The sequence below is a fragment of the Melanerpes formicivorus genome, unplaced genomic scaffold, assembly GCF_026170545.1.
Source record: "Melanerpes formicivorus ecotype bairdi unplaced genomic scaffold, bMelFor1.0.p_v2 SCAF_6, whole genome shotgun sequence".
In the NCBI taxonomy this organism is placed as follows: Eukaryota; Metazoa; Chordata; class Aves; order Piciformes; family Picidae; genus Melanerpes; species Melanerpes formicivorus.
Window position 1 is genome coordinate 13,620,046 of NW_027142358.1, and position 16,328 is coordinate 13,636,373.

The window sequence follows — 16,328 nt, forward strand, 5'->3', positions numbered from 1 at the left end:
GGTTCCTTGACCAATTTCCTTTTGTTAGCATTTTTACTGCATCTAACTGCAGGGGTTTGGGAGGTGCACTCCACCCAGCATAATGCTGCAAACAAGTAAGTACCGTTAAGAGTACCAGCACAGCAGGTGTTTCAGGTGCAAAATGCTGTTCCTACAGCATGAAAACAGAGACACATCACCTTTAAGAAGTATGTTCCTCAAATAATTTGCTGCAAAAAATATTTTCATTGAAGTAAGCAGTTTTAGTTGGCTTCGTAATAACTTCACTGCCTTGTGTTTTTTACAAGAAAACTTGCCTCCTGAACTCTTGGCAAAAATAGGCAGAGGTGGCATTACCAAAAAGCAAGAGAGAAAAGGGCATTTCCTAGGTGAAAAGATTTCCATTGAAGACTAGAAACAAGATGGAAAGTGGCTGAAACAGACACTTGGATTCCCAGTGCAGGTCAGTTTTCACTTCAGTGCACAAGACTATTCAAGGTGAATGCAGGAGACAGGCACATCAACAAGAGCTGAGGCCCTGGGCACAGGCAATGTCTGCAAGGAGACCTTATAAAGATGGACAGATGAAGAAACTTCCAAGAACAGCTGAATGTGCTAATAAGGTCACGTCTGGTGATGTTCAGTGTGCACAAAAAAACATTGTCCTTTTTCTGGCACCCGAAAGGGAGCACTGCAGGTAACACCAGAGAGGAGTGTAGCATGAATGAAATCCTGACAGAGAAGGAGACACAGCCATCAGCAGGCTGAGAGCAGTGGCCATGAAGAAGGAACAGAGAACACGGGTGAAAGTGAGAAAGTCAATGATAAAGTCTGACGCAAAGATGCAGGCAGCAAATTACATCAGAAAGTAAAATTTAAATGAGCTGATTGGTGCTGTTTCTTTGTCCTGAGGAAAGCAACTTTGTCAAATACATTATGAAAAGGGAAGGAAGTAGCAATTCAGCTGGCAGAGACTAGCAGAGGCAGTAGAAAGAGCCTTCAAGGACAGTAAAACACTATTTGCATCCTTAGGTGAGGAACCATGACAGGAGCACAGAGACAATTCATAAATACTGACACTGTACATCACCCTAAGGCTGCACAGCAAAAGAAGGCCTTGGAGGCAGGATGCAGGTCATTAACTTAACAAGGGAGCTGCTTCCTCATGACCACCCAGAGCAACACTGGAACAAAAATCTGTCCAGGATTTATTCTGCTGAGATAACAAAGCTCAGGGAGCAAAGGTAGAACAGAAAAAGAAAATACAGAAAATCTGTAGGAAAGCTAACAGTGGGTCCCACCACCCTTCATACAAATAATTAGCAACAGCTTGACATATCAGGCTTAAAATATGAAGGGGGGCAGCAATGAGTGGAATAAAAAACCATTAGCAAAGGTCTGGATATACCAAAACTCCTGTGACTTTCAGTTCCAGCCCACAGCTACTTCATACCAATACTGACGGGAAGAAACAAAAGCAAGACCCAGTAGCAGAATAGCAAGAGCACCCAGTGTCCTTCCACTCTAAGGTTTTGCTTATCTACCCTCCTGCAAAGCCACAAGAGCCTTACTGACCAGCAAGGATACTGCACTTTGCAACTGTGATGCCTTGGTTCACAAAGCTGACACTCAAGTTAAAATGTTCTCCTAACACAGGGCTAACTGCCATGGACTGTCAGCTTAAAGACATGACCTGCCTTTTCCAAAACCATTCAGTCAGCCCATGAAATGCCAAATATTCAGAAGTATCTCCACCACCTTTAACTCACATCAAGGATTAAAGCATTTCAAATTTTATTCAGTCTCCTCTCCACTTAGGTCGACAAATACCATCCACGTTGCATTAACATTTATCATGAGGATACACATAGATCAGATACCACCCAATAGCTCCACTTCCCAGACAGTGTAGACCCCTCTTTGCTTAGAAGATGTCCTGGGACACAGGTTCCTGAATGGCCAGTTCCAAGAGCAAGTAACAGGAACACATGTACTGGGTCATCCTCTGTTTCAGACAGTTTCTCATGAAAAGCAGATCCCATTTGTTCCACAGGCTGTCAGTCCTGACACACCATCTAAGACCTCCATTAATACCACAAGTTCAACATCAACCAAATCATTGAGCAGAGCCCACACAGGCTGCTCATACCTGCAAACATGTTGGCACAAGAGGCTGAAAAATGTAATTGTACATAGATGGTGAAGGGTAATAGGTTTCCAAAAAATGACTATCCATCATAACAAAAATGGAGAAGGGGAAAAAAAAAAAGTACTCACCCAGTTAAGCTTTTTCTTCAAAAACATTACAGAACCCTTCTATTTTTTTTCTCCTCTCATCAGGGGAGCAATGACGTCTGTCTAGCGCGGCAGGGTAGACAAATTGACACATCACAAAGAGAGTCTTAAATTGCAGCAACAGGGAACTTGCACAACAAAAACATAGGGTCTTCCAAGGATCAAACTATTCAAAAGAGTCCAGTACTTGCCAAGGAACCTGGTATCGCTCTATGCACCAGAACATGAGGTACATTATTTCTGTTAACTGATTCTGTCATGCAGGAAGCGCAATTCTAACCCTATTTGCTTCCCAGCCAAACACTCATAACACAGGGACTCTGATGGTAGAGCACTTACTACAATGGTTAGCATGAACATGAGGAGAGGGGAGAGAGAAAGAAAACAGAAGCAAGTCAGGCAACAAAGCACTAAATCAGTTATGGGATATGGCGAAAGACTTTATCCAAGGTTTTAGTCGGAGCACAGAAAAAAGTCCCAACCATAGAAAGAACAGGGGCACAACAAATTTTGTAGTCTGTGAAGTCCTACAGATAACTTCAGAAATAAAAAAATTAAAACCCACAGCACTAGTAAGACATGGCAGAACAAATGGTCTCCAAAGGAGCAGAATCAGTTACAGACTGCTAGGTAGAAACATCTTCTGCAATAGTACCAGCTGGTCAGTCAACAAAGTATGCATCACGACTTGGGTGATATCTCCAAGAAGCACAAACACTCTGGGAGAAATAAGCAGTGGTTTCAGTACATCATCTTGGCAAAACAATGTTTTCAGCAAGACACAAAAAAGCCTAGCTTTCTTCATATACAGTCCTGAAGCTGGTACTGTAGTGGTATTCCACCAAGCATAATGAGAGACTGCTCCCTCCAATTTTAAGTGCATGCCTGTAACTCTGCACAGTTGTAACAGCTGTGATGCATCACTACACACAAGGCATAACCTAGCTAACTGGTTTAAACATTTTTAATCTCTCAGCCTCCTCTCCAAACCCAACCTAAGTAAGCTAGTCTTAATTGTACAGGAAGGATCTCCCACAAAACTGTCTTTTAGAAAAGTAACTAACAGCACAAAAACGGTCAGACCAAATCACTCCCTTTCTCCAAAATCTCATGTCTTCAACATTGCCAGATGCAAGCTACACGAATTATTGCCTGTTTTCTGTGGGTATACCAGGTCTGAGGCCCTAATGGAATCCAGAGCATTTACAATGAGCCTGATACCACAGCAAATGGCTCAAAAGGGTGTGCTGCAGTTACTGAACCTTGCAACAGCTGGGTACCAGGAGTTCAAGCACTTTCTAAGAACATCTGCTGTGAATATTACTTTTCTCTGCTTGCTGTCTTCAGAGTCTCACTGGAAATCTTGCTTCAAGAACAAAACTTCAACCTGATACTTCAAAGTGTCTGAAAATCCTCATGCATTTACAGTTTTTGTTTTAGAAAACATAACATTAATAAACTATGATAGTAACTACAGTAATTAAAGCATTTTAGTGAGAACCATCAACACAGTAACAGTCATGCCACACAGTTCGCATTCCCTGCCTGAATAAAGTGACCCTGTACAGGCCGCTGCAGCTCTCTGATGCCCGAGTGTGATACAAAGCAACTGAGCATAAGAATTTCCTTCATAACAAACTGTACCATCCTAACAACCAATACAAACTGCTGCTGAGTCACACAAAGAGAGACTCTGTGAATGCAAAATTTGAAGTAAATCATGAAGAAATCAGACTTATTTCAGAAATTTCACCTGAACCAAAGGAACATAAGTTGAAAAGCAGATGGCATCTCATTTTTAAAAGGTCACATATAAAAGGGCAATTGATAAGGGGGTCACATGGATTACATCTAGGGCAGGTTTAACCCACATCTTCCCTTCACCTTGCCAAGCGTGCTGACATCATTATCTTCTTACTCTTACATCAGCCATTACAGGACAGAAGCATTTATGCCTGCCACATAAGCCCAAGGATGAACACTCCCCTCTATCCCATGTCCACAGCAAACAGTGGTGCAAGGTTGCCCAGAGTGGTTTCTGACAACCTGCTGCAAGTAAATCTCTGCTAGCAAAGGAGTTACTAAAATCACAGCAAAAGGTAAATACACAAGCAGAAGAATAATTTCACAGGACAATTTCCAGTATTTTCACTTAGCAATTACTCCTCTCTGCTTAGGAAAAGATAATAGGGCCTGAAATATGCTTGGTCCTTCACAATTAACATTTTTTGCATCTCTTTAGGGACAGTGCTCAAGCTACAGGAGAGGTTAACTTTGCCTGGTAAATCTAGGTTTCACTGACGTTCCTAACTGTAAAGAACTTGGATATTACAGGAATGTAAAGGACACTATTAGCCAACTGTGCACCACACACATAATTTACTGTGATTACATAATATTTGGGGCTTTCAAATTATGTTGCCTGTGGTGCAGAACCTGCAGTAGAGTCAATAAGAAGCAACAGGGATTTCTAGTTGTCTCCTGGGTCACAGTAATTGCAACGCAGTAACTGTTTCACATAGCTTTAGTAGTGTAAACTCAAAAGTGCTCAGGGATCTTCTGGACTGAACAATTCTATTTAAAGGTCAGTCACAGACATCATATTTTTGCCTGTATCATGGCGAAAGGGAAGAGAGAAACACCACAAACGGTATATTTCAAGAGTGTGCAGTCCAGAAGAAGCAGAATAAAACTAGAGGCTAAAACCTGTCTGATGCCCTCTTCCAAAGATACTCTCCCAATGTGCCAGGAGATGCTGAAACTGCAGATACAAATACACATCATACACATAGCCTGACAGACTGCAAACTGAACACTAGCATCTGTGGCAGAACAAGGGACAAGTGAACTGACACAGATGGCTACCACCCACTCTCCACTTCCCCAGCTGTTCACCAGCCTGGGCAGCCAAGATGGGAATTGCCCCAGCACCTTCAAGCTTGCCTGTGTGCCAGAAGGCTTCCTGTGCTGTTTGCATCACTCGGGATGCCTGTCCCGTGAGGAGCCACACCAACCTGTGTCTGCCTGTAAGCTGGGTGCTCAGCTCCCACCCAAGCTGTTTCTCTAATTACATTAAACACGCAGAATTCGGCTGCAGCTGCTCAGGCTGCTTCCAAAAGGACTCTCCTCTTAATTAAAATTTTGCTATTAAAAAGCATTAAATTGTGTAATGCAAATAATCCTCTAGAAATCATCCGTTCCAGCAGCTAATGACCAGCTTTGTTTAGAGCAGTAACTAAGAGCAGCAGGACAGTTAGCTAACAGGACATAGTATGCTACTGTTAACCAGTCCCTTAGGAACATGGTCTATTCGCCTGCTCCTCCTTCCAAAGCTGACACAGAGAGGTTACAGTATGCTGGATCCATACCAGCTTGATATAAACCCCCAAGCTTACAGCATTTCACACCAATTGCAGTTTTAAAGCATTGGAAAATTAGAAGAGGGGCTTGTTAATGCTATGTTCCATCTCAAGCAGAACCAAGTCACTGCAGGCTCCGTGAAGACAGACAAGGAACAGACCTAACTAAGGGTGTATGAAAAGACACACACCCCCACAGGTGTGGGTGGGTTCCTACTTGTCCCTCCCATTGTTCTCACCATAACCTTTAACACTCCTGCCCTAAAAAATAAGGTTAAAGCAGTGTCCTTTCTGCCATTAAGAAGCTGGTCCTTCTGTGGTGGTAAAAAGGGGAGGTAAAAAAAGAAGTATTAAAAAAAAAAAAAAGCCCAACATACCAACATCTCAGTGTCTATACTGAAATGCTGAAGTTCAGCACATGATACATAAGACTTGGTACACCCTACTTAAACATTACATGAGCCAGAAGAATGCATTAGCAGGACTATTTCCTACTGTCGTGATAGCAGTGCAATCACAACTATTCAGAACTGTTGTTAATAATTTCTGATCATTCACATACCAGGTAAGCTAGTGGTACTTCTGATAACCACTAGTATTACACATGGTATGTAATATATACAGTATATTATGTATATCTAGTCTATACATTACATATTCTTCTAAAAACTTCCAAAATAATTACAAGTCATGCCAACGTTTTTGGTACCTCAAAAAAACCCCCAACCAACCAAACAAAAAAGGCAACACAGATAACATCCAGTTTATCAGAAAAAATACAATAAAATTATTTTTGCCTTACACATTTCTGCCATCAGGGACAAATCAGCCTGTGGTTTTGCAAAGCAGTGCTCCTGCCCATGCAGGCAGGTGTTATGCCTGACATGCCCCCAACTTTGCTGCATTAACCTGATTTTCACAACCTATTTCTCACATTGCCCAGGACGGTCATGAAACCTCACCACACGGCAAACTCTGTTCAAAGCGCAGGTTGCTGCTTGAACCATTTCACCACAGTGTACTCATCCCTGTCTTCTGCTCAGGCAGGGAGAATCCCAAAGCAGACTCCTTCCATTTCTTCAGTGCTATTCTAATGGGGAGGGTGGAAGGAAGAAATAAATTAGGAGAATCCTCCAACCTTTGCAGTACCTCTGAGTGGAGTGCACTGTTTGGTCATCATCCCATTGGAGGTTTTTTTCCTTCTTCTTCTTTTAAGGATTCCTTGCATACAGACAAATCTTTCAGCTAAATAGATGAATAATGGAACCTGAATACCTCTCTAGAACAGACCACAAAGAAATAAAGAATAAATATATGCCCTGGCAAGGAAGCAAACACAATTGTTACTGCATTCCCAAATTAAAGGGGACTATGGAGAAGTGTTTTTCTTAAAAACACATGAAAAACTATAGGAAAAGCAAACAAGAAGAGGTAAACAAAAAATAGGTAGTGAAAGATGAGAAAATAAGAAATAAAAAGTTGGACTGCCTGGCGTTTTGAGGAGCCTCCTCCCAGCCAGACATGCATGGATATTCACCTGAATTAAGATGCAGGGACTGGAAATTATAGATGGCAATTTGCAGCTCAAAGGCTCATGCTTTCCAGCAGGAACGCACTCTAGCTGATGTTCTGAGGGGTTCTGGGGTGGTTGGTGGTTTCCTGTTTCCTTTTCTGGGTTTTTTTTTGGGGGGTATGGGGGGTTTAGTGGTGGTGGTTTTGGTTTTGTCTATCTTGTTGGCTTGTTGTGGGTGTTGCTAGTTGTTTTGTTTGGTGGGGTTTCCTGAGGGATGGAGAAGGAAGATGAGCAGGTTAAAGGCATTAAGGCCAAGACTATTATCCTTTCACATCTTAGGAAGCCCATCACTTGCTGTCCTCTCAGATAGCCCCAAGACACTTCCAAGAAAAAGATACTCAGTAACTCAGAAAGCCATAAAACGTAACATAAAAGTCCCTACTATCCCCTCCACTTCTTCCCCACACCACTCTCTCCCCATACCAGTTTCACCTAAGAAAAAAAGTCCCCCAGCAATAGAAATGGTAGGGCAGTAGCTTTAAACAGCAGGCCAGGCACAGGACCATGCCACATGGAAAATGACAGTTTCCATGGGGCAGCAGGCATGGTCAACCACTGGAGAATCCCCATAATTTTAACTATTCTTTCCACATAACATCCATTCTGTCCCAATTGCAAAGGCAGTCTGGATGTCTGCTGTTTAAGGCAAACACAGCCTGCTTTTTGTGCTTGTTCACAGAGAAAGCAATTCAAATATATTTTTAAGGACGAGGTGATAGGAAAACATTTCAAGTGGCAATGAGGGGGAAAAAGTGAGGGCCTGCTTTATCAGGAGTAGTATCTCAAAATGAATCATGAGAGAAACATCAGTTGTGGCTGATACCACTAATAAAACAAATCCAGTATTAGGTTTGCACCCCATTTCCCTCCTAGGTTAGGTATAAACTCTGTGAGACTGTCCAGCTACACTACATGCAGCAGCACAGTACCCTTGGTCCTTGCAGCAATTCACACCTTGATCATAAGCATCATTTAAGGGCACACAAACTGGAAGCCTTTTTTCATACATATCCATCAAAACCATTCTCAAGGACAGGGCACTTGTCAAAGGAAATAAATCTGAACTGAGTCAAAAGAAATTATTCTAATTCACAGGAGATAGCTATACCATTTTCTCCCCATTTTAAGTAAAAATGTGACCAAAATTGTGGTTTATGCTGAATGAAGCCAATAGATAGAAGTTAAAATAAAAATAATTCAGGTGCAAGTATATTTTGGAGAAAAAGTCAGAAGTAGGAAAAAACCTGAAAAAGCAATAATTCTGATAGATGCTGAGGACAGCATTTCACTACTGCTATAAATTCCCTCAAAGAAATTAACTGAAGCAGTTCAGCAAATGATGTGGAGGCAAAAATCAAAGCCAGCATTTGGCTCTGGCTCTTGGGCTGCTACCAGCCATTCTTAAAATAGGTATTTTTATTAGTATAGACCTAAGTGAAAGCAGTTCTTCACAGCAAAGGCTGCCATGAGCTGGGACACAATAACCATCCAGTCTGAACTACGAACAAAAGATATTCAAGAACTACATTTGTACAGCCTAGGTAAAAATATCTAAAAAAGAGTACTGATCATCTGATGATTGATCCAAAGAGGGGGCACATATTTAGACTGGTGTAACATAGGAAATTTAGAAGGGCAACACCTAACAAAATGATGGACAAAATCCGTGCACAGAGCAGGCTTCCTGGTATACTGAACAAGCCATAACCGTACTCTTGTAGGAGAACACAGGAATGCTAGAAAACAACTAAGAATGAAGATTTTTGTCAAATTTAACATCATTATTGGTTTGGGAATCCTAGGACAGGAAAGGTCGTGTTCAGCACTGTGGAGAACTTCACATCTACACTGAACAAGCTTGTTCTGTCTGTCACTGCTGTAATATTTGACAAGTACCAGCAAGTATGGGAAAAAAAACTATTTACAAGACTTAAAAATCAAATACACTAGCTGACTGAAATGAAGTTTACAACTAAGGAGAAGACCAAAAGAGCCATTCCAGTAAGCAAAAGTAAATATCCAACACACCACAAGTTTGTGACGACCAGAAGGCAATGGAGAAGTCTATTTTATCTTAGACATTTATTCTATTCTATTCTATTGCACAAGCTTCAATAGCAGAACAGGAAGGCATCTGCAAATGCATGCCTATAGAAATCTGCTTCTTTCCTACAAAGCAGAGACAAAGTGAGAAGGGAGCCCTACCATGCTCTTCTACATATTCTCAAATACATCCATGTCAAATGCCCATACATAAGTTGATAGACAAGGGAATTACTGCAAGAAGTAGAACTCTCCACAGAGCTGTGACTCTTGCCAACTTCAATGGATATTTTATCTGCATAAAGATAATAAGGCTTCTATTATATTTGGTAAGCATGGCTGGCAAATGGTTTTTCTGGACCAGAATGCTAAATGCTTTAAGAAGTTACCAGGAGTTTAAAAAAAACCAAACCAAAACCAAATCAAAACCAAAACCCAACCCAATCCAAAGCCAAACTCACCCTCAAAACCAAATCCACAAGTTGAAAGTTATGGAAACAGGTTGTTCCTATACTAAACTGAAGTCTGAGGTTACCAGGCATAACAGCACATTGAAATGGATGGTTCTCAATGAGAATGTGGTACACACTATAAGATGGAAACCAGAAAATTGTCTAGGCTAATTTTCTTCTGTCCAGCTCTTAGAAGGACTACTGTACTGTGATTACCTTAGACATAATGTGGATCTAAAGACAAGAAAAGCTCCCAATTACAGAGCAATAGCCTGTAATTAGGACTGAGATTTAACAAAGGCTTGTTAGGATAACTCAGAAAGTGGTCATTTCACAAAGAGCTACAGCAAATGGAAATATCACCATTATTTTGTACCTAAGGCAACCTTTATTCTATTGGAGATACAGTGTTACAGTCAGAGTACTGCAGTCCAGAATCTCCATAGGAGAGTCAATGTCATGTAGCAAATGCCACAAATGCAGCAGTAGGTTTTCTTTATATCCTACGTGCAGGCAGACGAGAAGCAGCCCAGCTCACAGAGTCCTAACTTTCAATCCTTAGCCCTGGACACACTAGACGCTGAGGTCACTGCAGAACAGCAGGTCATGCTGCAACACGGTTTGCAACAAAACCAGTAACAATGAAACTCAAGGGGGAAAATACAGCAAGGGCAAAATCTGCAGAATTATTCAGGAGTGGTACAGTGTTACCGCCCTAGCCTCACATCAAGGCGACTCAGCAAATACTCACCCAGAATAGTTTACAGCACTCAATAGCAGTAACTAGGTGAACACTAACTGCTGACAGACATTTCAAGGAATAAACCTACCACTATGTCAAAACACTTCCCTCTTATGACAATGTAACAAGTCCAAAGAACATGGAAGAAGCAATCCATGTAACATCTGGACTTAAGCAAGGCTTCTAACAGCATCTTCAGTTTTATTTCCATAAGCAATTCAGAAAAAAAAAAATAAATGTGTATTCAGAACTATCTTACAATGGTGCATACAATTCAGTGAAAAAAACATACTCAAAATTGATCACTGTCAAAATGGAACAATGTATCAAGCAGTACCTTTAAGAGTCTGTCCAGAGGCCAACAGTATTCAGTGGCATTATTAATTATCTACATGATGCAGTATGTGGCTTTGTTACTTAAGTTCACATTATGGTGGGAGGAGTTGCAACCATATTATACTATCAGATGATAAACCAAAATAGTCTTGGAAACACTTGGGGTATATCCCACCAGAGTGGATTTCTTCCTGTTTGTTTTAATAAAGACAAATCTCAGGTATACCTCAATATGAATCCTCACCTACACAAGATGGAACAAATGTTTGCTTGCCCGTAGTTCTGTAGAAAGTAGTCTGGAGCAATAGCATCAGAAAACAAATGTGCATCAACAGTATTTTAATGACAAGTTTCAAAGGCTGATGTACAAAATTAGTATTTTCGGTAGAACAGGTGAAGCAATTCTCCCCCTTCTAGTCAGCCCTGACATGGCCTTGGTTGGAACCTTATGTCCAGTTTCAGGCATCACATTTCTAGAAAGATATGAAGGCACTGGAGACAGTCCAGGGAAGGGGAGTGGAGGGAGGAAGGAAAAAACCAAAAACCTGGAGGTCTAGAAAGCATGACATATGAGGAAAGATTGAAAGAATTAGGTTTGTTTAGTCTGAGGAAAAAGAAGACTAAAAAGAGATATGATAACAGTCCTCAAATATGTAAAAGATTGTTACAAGAAAGAAAAAATACTTTCCACATACACTCCAGATAGAACTAGAAACAACAATTTAAGACAGCAGCAAAGTATGTTTTTTCCTAATGTCTGACAGAAAAATGAAACATTTGAAGGACTGCCACTAGGGGCTGTGGAAGCATTGAAGGTTTTTAAGAACAAACATGCCTGGAACAAGCAGTTTTCAAAGGACTGACAATCAGACCATATGATTTCCCAAGGTCTTACTGAATGCACTTTGATTCTCTATTGTAGGTGTAAAGCTTAATTCCTTTATTGCTATCTCTGACTACCTGTTGAGAATGACTAGCCTCTTTATCTTATAAGAAAATGTTTGTTTTTTTCTAGGAAGACAAGAGATGATCTGAAAGTGCAAGAACCAGTGACATTCCCCCAAACTGTCTTTTCCAAAGCACCATACAAGAGGAGTCAAGCATTGCTACTCGTTACAGACGAGGAACAAGTTGTAGAATTAAACCAGGAATGTGATATGTTTCTGTTTTCGGTGCAGTTTACTTATAAAAGTGGTTTTCCCCTTATGTGAAAGATTTCCTCTGTGAGAGGCCTGGAAAGAAAGGATGTAAGAAATGATAAAAAGGAGAGATGATGAAAGTGAAGTTAGGGCCAAAATAAAAAGTGACATCACTTAGTAAACTAAGTGCAACAAGTCTTATGGGGCAAACGAAGCTTGGTAACTAGCTAAATGTGAGTTTTAGTCATTCTGAATATTGCCAAGCAATAAATTTACTAGCCAATATATTCATCAGTGCAAATTACTGCAGAAGGTGGCAACTGCTCCTCTCATCATGCCATACCTCCACAACTACACTTAGATGCAACAAAGCTCTTTCTGCTGAAAAGCTGTTACTAAAGTGCTTTGCACTTTGTGAGGTCCTGAGCTTGTGAAAATTGCTTCTTCATCACATATGAAATAGGCTACAGATGCTAGTCCACGGGGTATGCTGTGAGACACCTTTCCTCTCCCAGGTCTTCAGGGAATAGGAGCAAATGATTACGAAGCTGAAAGTCAGACCAGACAGATGCCCTTAAATGTTATCTACACTGATAGATAGGGTTACGCAAAAAGAAAGACAAATGTAATGCATCACAGGTTTCCCAGACAGGGATATTTAATAGAAGTTTGGTTGAAGGTAGTAGTTTGGTATTTCTTAGTGGTTTTGGTGGGGTTTTTGTTTTGTTTTGTTTTCTAATAAATAACTTCAAACTAGACCTTAGCTAGGAACCTAGAAGCTCTAGAATAAAAGAGGTTACAATTAAACACAAGGAAAAAACTTCTGGAACAGACTGTCCAGAGAGCTTGTAGTATCTCCTTCTCCAGAGACTTTTATAACCCCACTGGATGCACATTCCTGCACAACCAAAACTAGGCAAACCTGCTTTAGCAAGGGAATTGAACTAGATGATCTCTGGAGGTCCCTTCCAACCTCTATCATTCTGTGATTTATTTAAAGGTCCTATAAAGAGGATTATTAATTGTTCAAATATTTTGCTTAAAGCAATTTCCAGCAACGCAACATTTCTCTAAAAGCAAACTGGGGACAAAATTTCACAGTGCTTTGGAATTAGATAAAAATGCATGTTCTCTCTCTAGAGTTGAATAAATGATGTAGTTTTGTTTTGAGGTTGTGCCTTATTTTGTCTCTTCCCGTACTTCCAGACAAAACTGTTTCCTTTACTTCATTATTCTTTTGGTTGGTTGTTTTTTTTTTACTACTGCCAAAATGGGCAATGGTCTCTTGGCTTTAGAGTAAGTAACCACTTTAACAGAAGGAGCTGACATATTAACCCTCCTTTAAACTTTGGGTGTGACTCTGAACACAGTGTTTGACCAGATATGACAAAAAGTGCCAAGAGGACAAAACAGAAAACAGGCATGGGGAAAACAAACACAACAGCTCACCCCATTGCAGAATGACAGATGAGAAGACAAGAGTCATGTATCACCCAAGGAGCCAGGACAACTCTGCTTGGGCAAGTGGACAGGAATACAGCACACTTTGGTGAACATCTGGGCCAGGACACTAAGGAATGGGACAGGGTCATATGCAGAGTTTGTCAAAAAAGAGAAAATGAGGTGACTTCAAAAGGCAAGTTTGACCACTTGTGAACATTCAGACTATATCTTCCCTTTTACAGTGCACTAAATGAGACACCTGGTTTCTCTCTCACCCCCATCCCTCTGAGCCCAAGGAGATTTACCAATATTTGGATGTTTTAGAAGTCGGCAGATTCGAGCTTCACGTTCCAGTTTCTGGTGATCTGAAAGAGAATAAAACCCAAGCTGTTAAGAACCACATTTCTGAACTAAGATCTTGTTCAAATTCAATGGAGAAAAGGGCACAGTGACCAGCAGACATCCAGAAGGCTGGTACACAACTGTCTCCCAAAACCTCACAGCCATTTCAAGTGAGGGCTATGCAGTGGAACCTACAGGAGAATGTTTCTGCTACAGAGCTAACACTAAACTGATACTTGCTCTTTGGATTCTAAGTGAATAGTTGCCTCATAAACATGCAAAGCTACTTTCCCAGTAACACCTCTTTTGAGGCTTACCCCCTTCTCCAAGGCTAGAGAGGAGAAAGAAAAGTCTCTGAAGTAATAATCCAAGTGAAATGGGAAAAGGATCTCCTTCCATTCCAGAGAAACACTGAGGAAGAAGGGCAGAGGAGGGAGGAACACACAGCTCCTGCTAGTGCACAGCTATTATATGAAGCAGGGAACTCTGCCAGCTCCAGTGAACTGTAAATGTAACCATACTTCAGGCCCCATGAATGGATGTGCTGGTGAAATGCTGATCAAGCACTTCGAGTTCTCTAGGCAAGAAGTTCTGCCTAAATGCTAAGCATGCTTATTCCAGCCCAAAGGCAACATCAGTTTGAGCACAACTGTCATCTGCATTAAAGGCAAAAATAATAAGGAGAGCAAAAAATGGTTTCCTCTCCCTAGAAATGTATCATATGTCTGTGAAAGGGAAGAAAAAGGAGCTAGAGGAACTCTGCCCATCTCAGCCTTTTAGTCACTGAGGCTCAGACAGGAAATTTTTCACTACAGCAATGATTGAGTCCTGAATTTTCACAAGAAAACTCCCATCTCCTCAAATGAAATGCTCACATCGGAGAAGCACAGATTCACTGAAATCATCTGAGGGAGACAAATCTTTCAGGCAGCCCTGGCAACTGCTAAACTCTGTTATTTCTGGGGATGTGGATGTCTAGAAAGAGGCATGAAGCAAAGACTTCCTTCTCAGTCCAATCATCAAAAGAACACATTCCCTGACTGCTCTTGACACTTAATCTGTAGCAGATCTTTAGTACACAAGCTTGAAAACATAGCTGCTCTGCATCCCTTGTAACACACTTCACAGGAGCAAGCAGGAGCCTTGGCTGACTGGGTTATGCACTGATCACTGGGAGGAATGCATCATCCTCCAATTTATAGGAAACCCACTAGACATGCACTTCAAAAAAGCCACGCTGCACTGCTCTTCCTGAGAACAGCCTGTGCAGCTACATGGTCTCTGTCTTCTTTCCCACTACTAAAGTGCAGAAAATGTCCCAATTAATACTTTACAGGACTGAGTTATGCTTACATCCTCATCTGCTACTGTTCAGAGATGGAGGAAAGTAAATTACTCCTTTCATCTCTCCTGCCTTCTCATTTCACAAAATTATTCTTGTTGCTGCAACAGTTCCATGCCAGAACACTCTCCAATAAATTGGCAGGGAGCAAGAAAGGCTGGATAGCTTTCATCATCCTCAGGCCTTGGTGCAGTGCAAGCTCTTTCTCACCTGCATTGCTGGGATGCAGGGGGGGTGTCTTGGCTTCTCTTTTAGCAGCATTTTTGCAAAACACAGTTACAAGGTAACAGACTGTGCTGCATGCTCTGCATTTAGTCCAGATTCTCACAGCAGGACAAAAGTTAAACTATCCACAGCCCACTTGCACGTCTGGGTCTTGCAAATTCCCCACTTATCCTCCCAGCTCTACTTGGAACTTCTACAGAGGTAGATCCTTCAACCACCCAGATCACATTGCCCTTGTTCACAGATACACTTGCTGAGAATCTGTTCCCAAGTACAAGGACATGGGGAAGCAGACAGCAAAAACAGCTGAGCAAAGGGGGAAGGAAAAGTAAGAGCTCACCACGTGCTACTCAGCCACTGAGTCCTGACAGCCAGGACAGACAGCTGACAGGAGCAAGACTCAGACAAAATGACATAACCATCAAAATGCCATGGGAGATGTAAATCAAGAGCAATTGCTCCCCTGAAATCCTACACCATCATGCAGAGGGAGGGGAGCAGGCAGGGCAGCTACCTACCATGGGCAGCAGCCACACAAGAGCGTGTGACAAGAGGTCATCACCCCACACGCCATCCCTCCAGCACCACAGAGCCTGGCCAAAGACCAGAGGAGGAGTACAGCACTCCAGTCACAAGGTACAGGAAACTATTTCTGGTCAGAGGGAAAGCATACCACACTCTTCTGTCTCCAAGGCAACAAAACAGGCAAACTCAAGCACAACTTGCAGAGAGAAAGCACACTTCAGCCCCAGGAGCACCAGCCAGCAGCAGCCAGCCACCACAACTGAGAGCAGCAAAAGGTCAGGCTGAGCAGGTTTCCTGCCACAGGTCCTGCAGGATCATGGATCTCATTCCTGCAGGATCACTTGTCCTGTTGCAGGTGGCACCAGAACACGTCCCAAATTATGACAACCCATCCTCAAAGAGAGCCCCTTTCAAAAATCCTTCTTCACTGCCTGGTAGTATTTGGTACAGTGTAGACATTTGACTCTCATTCCAGAGACCAGTAGGCAGAGTTGATTTGGTACTTGTAGGGAACAACCTGGTACCTAAATGCA

General features: G+C 41.7%; 1 protein-coding gene across 13 annotated transcripts in view; it reads right to left on the reverse strand.

Annotated features, from left to right (window-relative positions):
- CAMK2G (calcium/calmodulin dependent protein kinase II gamma) overlaps positions 1-16,328 on the reverse strand; it is a 121,131-nt gene that overhangs the window by 50,799 nt on the left and 54,004 nt on the right. For 12 of the 13 annotated variants that reach the window (XM_068139833.1, XM_068139836.1, XM_068139837.1 and 9 more), the window contains exon 3: positions 13,667-13,726. In XM_068139833.1, the coding sequence (XP_067995934.1) occupies positions 13,667-13,726 (60 nt within the window). Of the gene's footprint in view, positions 1-6,782; positions 6,913-7,170; positions 7,392-13,666; positions 13,727-16,328 lie in introns of those variants that run through there. The other variant, XM_068139839.1, reaches the window with a different exon arrangement.